At 41.0% G+C, this 13690-nt stretch overlaps 1 protein-coding gene across 5 annotated transcripts in view; it reads left to right on the forward strand.

Moving 5' to 3' along the window:
• Window positions 1–1340: 1340 nt before the first annotated feature.
• LOC137156757 (DGAT1/2-independent enzyme synthesizing storage lipids-like) overlaps window positions 1341–13690 on the forward strand; it is a 29045-nt gene continuing 16695 nt past the window's right edge. The window contains exons 1-4 of one of the 5 annotated variants that reach the window (XM_067553771.1): window positions 1638–1662; window positions 5442–5480; window positions 5673–5772; window positions 8758–8922. In XM_067553771.1, coding sequence (XP_067409872.1) covers window positions 5445–5480; window positions 5673–5772; window positions 8758–8922 — 301 coding nt within the window. In that variant the 5' untranslated portion in view covers window positions 1638–1662; window positions 5442–5444. The other 4 variants (XM_067553772.1, XM_067553769.1, XM_067553768.1 and 1 more) reach the window with 4 other exon arrangements.

The raw sequence follows: 13690 nt of genomic DNA on the forward strand, positions 1-13690 counted from the left end.
TTATCCCACTCTTCTTCACACTGGTGAGGCTGACTGCTGGAGTACTGAATCCAATTTTGAGCACCACTTTAGAAAAGATGTGGATAAAGTGGGAAAATCCAGAGGAGAGCAACACAAATGATACAAAGTTTAGAAAACCCCATGTATGAGGAAAAGTTAAAAAAATGTTATATGTTTGAGAGAAGAAAACTGAAGGGGAGTCTTCAAATGTGCTAAGGGCTGTTAGGACTGTGATCAACCATGTTCTCCGTATGCACTGAAGATAGGACAAATAATAATGAAATAATCTGCAGCAAGGGAGATTTAGATTAGACAGCAGGGAAAACTTTCTAACTGTAGGGGCAGTTTAGCTCTGGAAGAAGTTTAGAAAAGAGGTTTAGAATCCATGTCAGTGGAGGTTTTTAGGAACAGGTTGGTCAAACCTGTCATGGAAGATCTAGGTCAGTGGTTCTCAACCAGGGCTAGGTGTACCCCCGGAGGTACAGCAACTCATCTAGATAATTGCCTAGCCTTTCAACAGGCTACATTAAAAAGCACTGGTGAAGTCAGTACAAACTAAAATTGCATGCAGTGATGACTTGTTTATACTGCTTTGTGTATACTATACACTGAAATATATATATTTATATTTCCACAGATTTATGTTATGGTTATATGATAAAAAATGAGAAAGTCAGCAATTTTTCAGTAATAGTGTGCTGTGACACTCTTGTATTTTTATGTCTGATTTTTGTAAGCCAGTACTTTTTAAGTGAGGTGAAACTTGGGGGTATGCATGGCAACTCAGACTCCGGAAAGGGGTAAAGTAGTCTGGAAAGGTGGAGAGCCCCTGATCTTGGTTCAGCCTGAGCACAGGAGGCTGGACTTGATGACCTCTCAAGGTCTCGTCCAGGGCTACATCGCTATAGCTGTAACAATCCGGAGGACCATGGCAGTGGGGTCAGAAGCAGGCAGGGTGCTAGGAGCGGAGGGCACAGCCCAGGGCTGCCAGCGGAGGTACAAAAACCTGGGCTGCCCACGATGATCCTGAGCCCGTAAGACTGGCGAGCTAGGCTACGTGCAGCGCTCCGTGACAGCTCTGCCCAGGACAGCTACCTCAGAAACGGGACCGCCATGGGGAACCTGGCCACGCGAGGCGAAGCCGGGCGGGCGGGTCTGGGCGGAGGCTGCTGGTGCCGAGCTCCCGCGCTGCCAACAACCGAACCAAGCCCCGACCCAGTAGTGCGGGGCAACGCCCAACGCTCCAAGCGCGCCGCCGGCTGTAGGTCCCCCCCCCCGACAGACCGCGCGCAACGGACGCCAACGGCCCAGCGCATGTCCCCTCAGCAGCGCCCAGAATCTCTCCCGCGAGCCGGTCCCCGCCCCGCCCTAGCCTTGACACGTTGTGGTGGCCGGAGACACGCCCAGAAGCGCCGGGTTCCTTCCGCCGGAAGCGGCGCCTGGCGCGTGTCGCACCCAATGGGCCCCGGGTCGGATGGCTTTTCCTCAGAGGCAAGGTAGTGGTGACGCTACCCGTCTGCCTGACCCGGCCTCGGGGGGAGCCGCCCTGGCGGGACCCGTCCACCGCGGGGGCGGCAGGTGGAAGAGGAAAAGCGGAGCTCATCAGGCCAGAAGCAGGCCCAGAGCTGGAGCTGGAGCTGGAGCTGGAGCTGCAGCCGCAAGGTGAGGAGGCGTCCGCGTCCTCGGTGTGCGGGTGGGGCGGCTGGCGGGGCCGTTGGGTCTCTCCGGAGCGTCTCGTCCTCTGCCAGCTACAACGAGCCCCATTGCGGCGGCCGCGGCTTGGAAGGAGCCCAGCTAATTAGATCCTATGGTAAGGGGCGGGCACGTATTCCCTGCGGGTTGGGGGGGCAGGCATCTGGCGGGTCATCGTCAGCTTCTCCCCTCAGAGGCACTGTTGATCCTGATCCTTCTCTTCTGCACCTGGGGAGCGAGGAACTTGCGGTGAGATAGGATCACCCCCTTTCCCCCCTTTATTTCTTTGTGTGTGTAAAGAATCTCTAAATGTGTCCTGGCCCCTGGTGCTGGGACAGTGATACATGCCGAAATCGAGAAGTCTGATGCACCCAGCAACAGTTTTGGATTGCGCTCTTTTATAAAAAGTATGATTTTGATTTAAAAAGAAAAAAAAACTTGATGATAAAATTATGCTAACAAATACCCTACAGCGCAGGCGGGGAGCACTGTATGCTAAGGAAATGCTCAATGTCAATTATCTTAAGCAAAACCACTGATCAGTTAAATGACGCCAGCACAGCCAATTTAGACTCAAAATCTGGACATAATTCAATACTGAAACACAGCTTAGTGTAATCCAAAATACTTTTGTTCACAAACACAACAGATTGTTAAACATCACAGAGAAGCTAGATAATATGTCCTGTAAATAAAACTATTTACTCAGAGAGCTGCACAAGATATTTTGTAGAATATTTTTATTGGAAGAGTAAAATTTAAAATGTCACCACCTTAAATATGGTCCTTCTTTTAAATTCTACAGGGTTAGGTCATTTCTCTGGATCCCTGTTTGATTATAGAGTACTATACTCTGCAGGTGATTACATTAGACTTATTCTTTCTCCCAGTGTACTAAGAATCTATACCTTTTTTGATTCTTTTTTGTTCCTAACAGAAGAAAATCCCTATGATGCATTTGACTGCATATAAGAACAGTTTCTCACTTTAAATAGTATGCCTTTAACAGTAGTAAAACAATTTTCTTCAAACCTGTCTTTTTACTTATAGCTCCATAAAGCTTACAAAACAGCCAAGTTTGAACACAATTTTTAGTATACTTATTTGTTTGGATTTTTTTGTGTGTGCACAATTTTTTTTATCAGAGTATAAAGGAAAATAGTGCTTTTAACACACATTCATTAAACATCTAGTCTGACTTCCTGTATACACAGGCCATAGAACTTCCTCAAAATAACTCTTGGAGTACGTCTTTTAGGAGAACATCTAATCTTGATTTAAAAAAATTGTCAGTGATTGAGAATGCACTGTGACCCTTGGTAAATTGTTTTAATGGTTAGTTACTCTCACCACTAAAAATGTATGCCTTATTTCCAGTCTGAATTTGCCTAGCTTCAACATTCAGCCATTGGATCATGTTATACCTTTCTCTGCTAAATTGAAGAGCCTGTTATTAAATATTTGTTCTCCAAGCAGTTAACTGTATTCAAGTCATTCCTTAACTTTTTCTTAGTTAAGCTAAATAGATTGAGGAAATTGTACATAGTACTCATTACCTGTGTCAAGCTGCAGATGCAGCAGCAGTACATTAGGAATGGTAAGAACTAAATCACACACAGAAACACAATAGCACCTGTATTTTATTACACTAAATCTTAAATGTTACATGAATGTTTCACAGTTGCAACTGCAGTCTCCTGAGCTGCCGGCTGATGGCTGTCTTTAAACTTTTTCCTTTTAATTTTCAAATTTTATTAACTCTAACAAACAAGTCATTACAACACTAAAGGTACGCTGTCCTTAAAACTTCTACAACTAGCTCTCATTTTCCCCATTCCCACTGTCATTTTTATTCATAGACTGAAACAGAAATACTAGTTTTCCTGCTTTTTCAACTCCCAGTTGATTTCTTAGCTTTGCGTGAATAATACCAGATGATGAAAATACTCTCTCTGTGCCTGCAGAGGAAGCTACTGCTGTGAAAAGTTGGCTTAGCAACTGTGAAGGAACTGTGTTTCAAGGTGCCTGGCTAATGATTTCCACCAGTTCACATCTTCATCAGTAAACATGTACTTGACACGTTTTCCTTTTTTTACCCAGGGAAGTAATTTCTTCAAAATATTCTCAGATAAGGTCTCTCTTACACCCAGAAGCCATGACAGTATTTCTGTGACAAAAGTGTGGGGGAATATAGGAAGCTGTGTGTGTACTGAATAATGTCTTCCCTTTTCTTTCCAGTCCACTCCACTGTTCCTTTCTACTCTGCCTCTGTCCTTCATGTGTCTTAACTAACTCCTCTGCCTTGCTTGGCCCAGCTTCACCCCCACATAAGTACAGAACAACAACAATCCTATCCAGTCTGTCTCTTTCCTTGTGCATGTGACTTTAGTCTTCTGAGAAACAGACACTGAAAGCCCAAAACTTTCAAGAAGCAAGAGCTGGTAGTTAGTCTGGACAGACTATAGCCATTAATACTTTTTTTTGAGACTGTAAGTGTAGGTTTAGCATGTTTGTAATGAGATTTAATTGTAACTGTTATTTTTTAAAAGAGAGAAATTTAGTATTTTATTGATGATTTAAAAAAAAAAATCCCATTCTTTTTAATTAAAAAAAATCATTGATTTTTATTCACTCTGCCTCTAATTAAGGACATATATCTGCCATTTGTTACTCAAATTTGCAAACTGGGATTTCTGTCGGATCCCCAGTTTTGTATAACTATAGCAGCTATGACAAGGATTGCTTTTTACTTCTATCTGTATTTGGCCATGTGGTTGCAACTGGTTCTTTCTGGTGCATGAACATTGTTACCATTATTCTTGCTTTTGTAACATACAGTTTAGAGTATGCAATGCACTCTATATGGGGCTATGCCACAAATCAACTGGGAACCTAAAGCTAGTACAAAAAGCAGAGCTCAGTTATCGCATGGAGTTTCTCTCAAAGTGTTCTCTGTCACTTGGTATTGGCTATCTGTAGGTTTCTAAGTGGACTTAATGGTTCCTAAATGACTTGGGACCTGCCTGTCTGAGAGGCGCATCTCAGTTCGGTGTCATACAGCAGCTGCAACTGTGGTTAGATTACTTGTGAGCTTCAATGTAAGCGTGAGGGTAATTTGAAAGAAATTAAAGAAATGTTTCTGTGACTTTTTTTGTTCATTTTGCAGCACTTTGCATATAGTCAGTTTAATTGTTTCTGCTGAATAGTCAACTAGCCTAGTTTTCTTGTTGAAAAGACACTTTATAAATGTTAATGGAGAAACAAAATTCCCTTTTAAAAAAGGAATTAAAATAAAATTTGCATATACATAAATTGTGGATTTAAAAAAAAGTCTATTTCAAATAACAAAAGGGACACTCATCTTCATAGTTCTTGTCACTGTGGCAGGTTTGTTACAATCTCTGTCCACACTGGGTGCTATGTTATGCCAGCAAATTCCAACTCTTAGCTTTCATTTCCTTTATTACTATGTTATACTGTCTATACTATTATAGTTATACTATTACTATTTTATACTTTCGTTTGCTTTTGTACTATGTTACATGAAATTTTACATGGCCTTCATCCTATTCGTATATCTGTTCTGCTTTCCATGATGACAAATGGAGGATATTATGAACATCATTTACATGAATTTTTTAAAAAGTTTTTATTTTGTCTGGTAAGAATACCTTTTTTTCCCCTGCCCTAGATTAAGAAGCTGCCATGACCTGGAGACAGTTTGACTTGTTTTCTTCTCTTTTAAACAGGAGATGATACATAGAAATGAATCCTGTACTTCAGGGCAGGTACCTATGACCTACTTAAGTTGCCTGGGTTACCTATTGGAAGAATGGACTGGTGCAGAGTACCTCGAGGACTGTCTGAATTATGTGGCTTACCTTTTATGGGTGTTTACTCCACTCATAATAGTTTTTATACTTCCTGGACTTATCCTCCTCCTTCTCTATATTTCCATTATTTTTCTTTATGTTTATAAGAGGAAGAATGAGCTAAAGGAGGCTTATTCTAATGATATCTGGGATGGTGCAAGGCAGATGGTGGCAACCTTATGGGATGGACATGCAAAAATATGGCATGGTAGGTAAGATTTGACTCTTTTTGTAAGTGCTGAAACTTTATTTTAATTGCCTAGAATGACACTGAGGTCACCTTTCATCCTATCGGCCTTCTTTTTCTTATCTGTTTGAAAATTTAATGTAACTCTTTTGCTTAGAAAATAAATCTGCACATATGATTGACAATACGCGGTGGTGTTGTAACCATGTTGGTCCCAAGATATTAGAGACACAAGGTGGGTGAGGTAATATCTTTTATTGGACCAACTTCTGTGGGTGAGCGAGCCAAGCTTTCAAGCTTACACAGAGCTCTTCTTTAGACCTGACAAAAGAAAACAATTTCTTCAGTCGCTACAGATAGTCAACCTTTCTGCTGCCTCAGACAACCTTTACTTTAACTGATCCTCCCCAGCCTGCAGCAGTGGAAGTATCATTCCCGCCTCTGTCCTATTAAATCTCAAACTGACACCAGACTAGTTAGTATCTATAATATTATATGTAATAAACAGGGACTCTTTGAATTTGAATAATATCTCACGGCTCAGGTGGTGATTAGCTCAGGATGTAGATGCCAAACCCCTGTAATTGTTGTTTTTTGTTTTTTTGTAAGGCTCAATTTACCCAGCAATTTGGATGTATGTTTTAGTCCAAATTGGTGGAGGGCAGAAAATTTCTCAAATGATTCTGATCAGTCCTCTTCCCAACTGTGATTTTAGTGGGAGCTCGGGTGTTCAGCTTGAAAACCTGTTTGGTTGAGTTTATTCCAGGGTATAGCTAAAATCCCAGTGCTGATGATCAAATAAGCATAGTGCACCAAAATAAAATGCTGCTTACAATTCCTTCACTGTGTATTACCATTGAGGCTACTGCCATTTCTCTGAAACTTAACAACTCAGCATTTGTTAATACAGTTTATTCAGACATGCCATGTCCCTTCTAAGCCTCATGTCAAGAGATTCTTAAAATTAGCATTTAATTTTAGTCTGATTCATTTTTCCCACCTATTACCTTAACTTGACCTTGGAGCCCAAATCTTTAAGCAGTCATACCTCAGAGCCCCACTCCTTATTTTCTTTCCATTAAAGAAGTATTTTTGACAACTACCAATTCTGTTAGAAGAACGTCAGAACTATGGACTCTCAATCCATGGTCCCTTTATTACTACTACTTCTATAAACATAAAGAGTTTTTAAGAAATTATCTGGTCTTTATGTAAGAAAATCATCTATTTTTGAGCTTTTTTGCATAACCACCCTGTCTAGATCCAGCTAAAGGAAAAAAGAAAGTTTGAAGAGCAATTTACATAAATAACAAAATCCTTCCTGAAAATCATTTGCACTTGTTCTCTGCCATTCAGTCAAAGGGAAGTGAGTTTCTATGGAATTGATAACTAGATAGTGCAAAGCCTGCATCAAAAAGATTTACAGAGCTAAAATTGTAACTCTAAATCTATTAAAGCATATTGAACCAAAATCATCAGCTATATCAAAGAGCAGGAAAAGGGTGGGTGGCTAAGCTTTTTATTATGAAAATTATCATTCTCAGAGACACTTGCTGTTTCTTAGGTTTGACATCCATGTCTGCATAGCTAAAATTCACTCCAGGCCTTGGTCTAATATCTCAAGTTACTGTAAACCCCAACCCCCCCCCCCCCCCCCCCGGCCTTTCTGACACCCCTCTCTTCTGTGCACACCTTTAGTTATTTTAGAATGCAGCTGTGCAAAGAATTTTCTTTCCACTTAAGTAAAATACACGATTTTCCTACTGTTTCTCTGTCCACCTGAGAAGTCTTATAATACCATGAAAATAATAAGATTTTTGTACGTGATATTAGCCTAATTCTGCTAATATTATTTTCTTAGCATTTGTATGGGTTTTTACATATTTCCTTAGTATTTGTATGGGTTTATGAGACTGGCAGCAGAAAGGATTTCTCTTTTTGCAGTTCAAACGTGTCTGTAGAGTAAAGGAGTTAGAGGACCATTGTCTTTGATTAGTGACCTTATTTCGTCTTTATTTTTGAGAGTTTTTCCTCAAATAGAAAAGATGAGCATGGCAGGAAACTAGATAATCATTTCTTTGCTGTTATGTTACAGGTCATCAAATTTTGAAAGGAAAAGCTAATCAAAAGATGAGGCAAGAGTATAAATACAATCCAAGAGAGTAGGAGGCATGGAAAAACAAACAAAACAAAACAAAAAGCATCAAGGGAAAAAAAAAAAAAAGGAAAGCATGTAACAAAACTACAGCTGAACGTTTTATACATTTAATAATGGATGGACAAAAAGATACTATGAGAAAGGCCAGAAAGACTTGTGTGCTGGAACATATTTCAGTAAAGCATTTAAATAAACATGTTTCAAACTTCTGCACAAGTCTGAAAATAGTTTTTATTACTTTCCTCTGCCACCACTATCTCTTTAGTTAGGCACAGACATTTTTCCTAAGAAGAGATTGTTTGCTTGTTTTTATATAAAATGACTGCAAGTGAAAAATCTGAAGGGGACATTGTCCAGACAAAACTCTTCCTGTCTTCATTAACATAAAATAATTGTTCTTGATCACTGATTTGTCACTGTTTCAAACTGTAGTCTATCTACCAATCGCTCTGCCCCTCCCCCCATCTGTTCCTTGTTTTAACTATTTTTAAATAATACAGTTACATAAGTGATATGAATGATTCGTAAGACTTCAGCACTATTGTAGATATCTTCGGGGAAAACAAGTTAAAATGATACAATAGTTCAAAATAGTAAGGATGCTTTTTGTATTATTGTAAGCTTTGCGTCAAATGAAATTCTTATCTCACTTTTTCAGAGTAAATAATTAATTGCTGTGAAATCAGCTTTTGACTTCTTTGAAGTTGCCAAGTATTGAACTGCCTTGAAGCGGCTGTTGTGTTCATCTTGCTCTATATAACCTGCTGACTTTTCTCAAGGAGTTTTTTAAATTGCAATGTAAGTGGTATAAAACACTGACACCATTGTGCCTTGTGTACTTCTAATAGGTTATGAGGTTCATGGTCTGGAAAAAATACCAGATGGACCTGGACTTGTTGTTTTTTACCATGGAGCAACTCCTCTAGACTATTTCTACTTTGTGGCTAAACTCCTTATGCTGAAGAACAGAATCTGCTACACAGTAGCTGATCACTTCGTCTTTAAATTACCAGGTAATGTCCTTTCATTGAAAATAATGAGTTTGAAGCAATTAATTGTAGAAACACTTTTTTTGTAGTGATATCATACCTTAATATTATTGATATACGTTAATTAGCACAAGTATTCACACCTTATCTGCCAACCGTCCTATTTTGGATAGGACTCTTTGGCCTGTAGCAGCCCAAGGCCAGCATTGCCTCAGTTTATAAATACCATTGTGTGGATTGGATAGGATTGGTTGGTGACCATTTCTACCTCATCTGTCCCATTGAGTCTGAAAGCAAAGCAGAGGATATAATTCTAAGTACCTGTGTTGATTAATCAACAGCAGCAGCTTCCATGTCTTCTCCCATTTAATAATGCTGATGGTGATTTGGGTGACTGTCTGGAGGGAGTGGAGGAAGTGATATTCAGTAGTAGGAGAGATCTTAAATTGCTAGTGGCAATAAATATGCCTTTACTTTCCTCTCCCTGAACAGAATGCATGGTGTAACTGGGCCTCAACCCAAGAATACAAGAAAGATAGCGCCTCTTTGGCAGAAGTACTTAGAGATGGTTGAGGTAGGGACCTATTGGTTTAGATAAGCGTATTCTTCTTTTCTTCCTGGTGAGGGTTGCAGTGGCAGCATGGGGAAGACCAGAGCTCCCTTTCCTCTGCAACGGGTTCCAGCTCCTCCTTAGGGATTTACAGGTGATCCCAGGCCAACCAGGAGATATAATCCCTCCAGTGTGTCCTGGGTCGGCCTCACAGGCCTCCTTCCAGTGGGATATGCCCAGTATAGTTCCAAAGGAAGCCCACCAGGGGGCATCCTTATCAGGTGCCCAAACCACCTCAGCTGACACCTCTTGACCCGGAGGAGTAGCAGCTCTACTCCAAGGCTCTCCCAAATAGCTGAGACCTCACCATATCTTGGAGAGTCAGCTCAGCCACCCTGCAGAGAAACCTCATTTCCGCTGCTTGTACCCACAATCTCATCCGTTTTAGTCATAACCCAAAGTTCATGACCATAGGTGAGAATGGGGACATAGATTGACCTGTAAACCAAGAGCTTCGTCCGAAAACTTAGCTCCTGCTTCACTACCACGGATAGATACAGTGCCCATATCACTGCTATCACTGCAGTAATCCGATGGTCAATCTCACACTCCCTTTTACCCTCACTCATGAACAAGACACTTAGATACTTAAATTCTTTCACTAAGGGTAGTTGCTTCTCTTTCATCTGGAGAGAACACTCCATTTTCTTCTGGGAAAGAACCATAACCTTCTATTTGGAGATGCTGATTCTTATCCCAGCCGCTTCACACTCTGCAGTGAAGTGTTTGAGTGCACGTCAGAGATCAGTCTGTAGAAACAAGGACAACATCTGCAAACAGCAGAGATGCCACCTCCAGGTCCCCGTACCAGTATGCTCTCCAACTTGGCTGCGCCTTGATATCCTTCCATTAAGATCATGAACAGAAGTGGGGACAGGATGCACCCTTGATGAAGTTCAGTGCCCACCTTGAACGAACTTGACTTAATGCCAAGAATGCGGACACAACTCTCACTCCAGATATAGAGGGACCGGATAATCCACAGCAGTGGCACTGACAGCTCATATTCCCACAGCACTTCCCACTGGACATCTTGGGGAACGTGGTCATAAGCCTTCTCTAGGTCTATACTCTCCCAGTCTACCTTTGTTTAAACTTCCATGACCTCTTGAATATCTGAGAGAGAGCAAAGAACTGGTCCGTTGTTCCACATCTGGGATGGAAACTGCATTGTTCCTCCTGAAGCTGAAGTTCAGCTAACGGGCATAGTCCCTTCTCCAACACCCTGGCATAGACTGCCAGGGAGGCTAAGAAATGTGATTTCCCCTGTAGTTGGAACACGCCCTTTGGTCTCCTTTCTTAAAGATAAGGACCACCATCCTGGTTTGCCAATCCTGAGGTACTGCACCCGTCTTCCATGCAACATTAAAGAGGCGTGTTAACCACGACACCCTGACTTTGTCCAGTGATTTCAACATCTCCGGGTGAATTTTGTCCACCCCTGCTGCTTTATTGTTGCGAAGGCACTTTATCCCTCCCCTCCCGCCGGTCAGACCTGGGGATGGTGTTAGGCAAGTGGCTGGGCCACCCATGTACTCTGGCAGACTCAGCCTGAAAAAGCAACGTGGACCTGCTTCATGGGCCCACGAGGCAAAGGTTGAGGGCCTGGTGCAATGCCAGAATGGCAGCAGGAGGGATGAACCACGACAGATTGGCCCTCCGCAATGGAATAGATAAGCATATATCAAATCTAAATGTTGAGGTCCTCCTGAGCACTACCGTAGAGAAAGTTAGAGGGTTAATATGGAAGCTTGTGATCATTCATGAAACTAACTTTTTATATTAAAGTAACCAAAAATTTATCTAAATGCTAGCATACTTTGGCTGGTGAGGTACAAATTCCCCCAGATGCCTTTTTTTGTCTTGTCCTTGAGTAAATGGCAAAATTTTCTGTGAGATGTCCTTTCTTCCCTTTCTCCCAACTGAGGAGATGTCCTATTGAATAAATGTTTGAATAAAACTTCAGCATAGTTTAAAGTACATAGATTTCAAAATATTTGTGCATATTAGTAAAATGGATGAGGTAGTTGTGACCTTTCTGTGCCTAGGGCAGCCACCTCAAAATGCCAAGGTCAGGGCAGGCTGTAAAACAGAGAGCAGTTTCTCCCAGCAGTGGTAGATGGCACTGAAACCAGACTTCCCAACCAGCCACAAACCGTGCTTCTGACTTCCCCCACTGGTTATCAAGAAGACCCAAATACAAATACACACTGCCCCCTTTATTGCATTTCAGTCTTTGGCTCCCAAATCAGCCACTAGCTCTAGTAAAGAGACCAGTTGTTTAAACTCTATGCTCTTTACTAAAAAGATTCCCTCTGACCCAAAAGCGTCAGCCATAGTAACAGATCAATATAAGTTTGGATCTTACCCAAAATACCAAGCTGCCAGCCAATCCTTTAGTAACTAAAACTAAAGGTTTATTGTAAAATGAAAAAATAAACCATAAGAGAAATGTTAAAGGGTCAAAGCAAATCAGATACATACAAATGATTGAAAGTCCATATACATCAAGTTTCTGGGAGAATGGTGCAGTTGCAGGCTTGTACAGTTCCTCTGGCATATATGTTATACTTATGAAATAAACAGCAGAATCTTATTCAGGGGATGAGGCAGTATGCCACATTTATTATGAATACAGAAAGAAAAACATTTTTTTAAAAAAGCAATTGCCTAAAACACACTCTTATTCATTCTCACACACACACACACGTTCGTTCGTTCGTTCGTTCGTTCGTTCGGCAGGGGGGATATAATTACCAGTCCATTGTTGCTTGAGCTGAAATCACTGGCCAAATGATTCAGACACGAGGGTGGAGCCGGGCTCTGTCGGTCACGACATGATGCTCCTTGGGATATGCAGAATGAGCCCAAAGTCCAGGTTTCTTCTTCCCACTTTTATACTTTATCCATCCCCATTCGGGTCTATGGATTTTGTCGTGTCAGATAGTCTTCTTGTTTGTTGTACTCATCAATTACGTTTGATGTCGCAAGTGTGACAACTTTCCCATCCTTCTTTCATTCCTGTTTCACACTTTATTTTGTTCTTGTTCTGGGGTGTTAACCCCGAAAACCAGGGGAGTTTATCTTGATCTTTGGCCATCTGGGTTGTAAAGTTCTTTAAACAAAAGTTTCTTCTTTCCTTCCTGTCCTTGAACAGTAATTATTTTTTCACTGTCTTTACACTCAAACTGCATTCATTCCTCATTTATACTTACTAAAAATCATTACATTCTTATTTCATTACATCAGTACATTATCTTGTACTTACTTACTAACATAATAAAATCCTTATACCTACATCAATTTTATTAATACCATTTTACTAAAGGAAAATATACGAAATCTTCTTTGCTGTCTCACTGCCCCATGATTTACACATCAAACCACATTTCTGATACGCATTGGGCACGTCTCTTTACTTATAAATTATCCCAAGCAGGTTTCAGGATGTTCCCAAATGTTTCTCCATAGATGTTTACAATCAGAGCTTCAGTGTGTCATAAATGTTAAATCACAAAATGTTTAGGCAGGATGCACCCCCTCGTATGTTCACAGGCAGTCAATTATCATAGTGGAGCCTGGGGTGTCATGAACAAACAATTGTGTCCGGAACATCCTTATTTATAATGCTTATGCCTGGTCTTGTTCTCTTTTCTAGTGTGAAGATTTAACCCTTAAGTTTCTAATATGTGCCCATGGTCCAGGCCTGCTTTGGTTCAGGCCTACATCACAGTGCTCACAATGGTGGGGCCTACATTATCCCCCTTTTGACCCTTCAATTCAGGGGTTTGAATGGGTCCCTTTTTTGTGTGTTATCGTCTGAGGGCCAAGTACTGGAAGGCGATTTGGATACTTGATTCCAATTTAACATATATTCGCCTTACCCAACAAAACATAAAACACATTCCAATAAGAACAGCGAGAGTTCTGTAGCACTTTAAAGACTAACACATTTAATTTCTGTAGGTATAAGCTTTTGTGGGCTGTAACCCACTTCGTCAGATGTAAGGAATAGAAAGCACATGGGCATATATATACATATCCAAGGGAAGTAACAACAATGGGAGAAGTGGATGAAAGCAAGGTCAACACGGCCACCCTTCTGGAACATTCCAATAAGGCATATTACACTTAAAATCAAAACTATTAACAATGGGTGTAAAACTATCGAGAGTATTCCTT

This window comes from Emydura macquarii, unplaced genomic scaffold, assembly GCF_026122565.2.
Source record: "Emydura macquarii macquarii isolate MOO-44397 ecotype Brisbane River unplaced genomic scaffold, CSIRO-AGI_Emac_v2 contig_1477, whole genome shotgun sequence".
In the NCBI taxonomy this organism is placed as follows: Eukaryota; Metazoa; Chordata; order Testudines; family Chelidae; genus Emydura; species Emydura macquarii.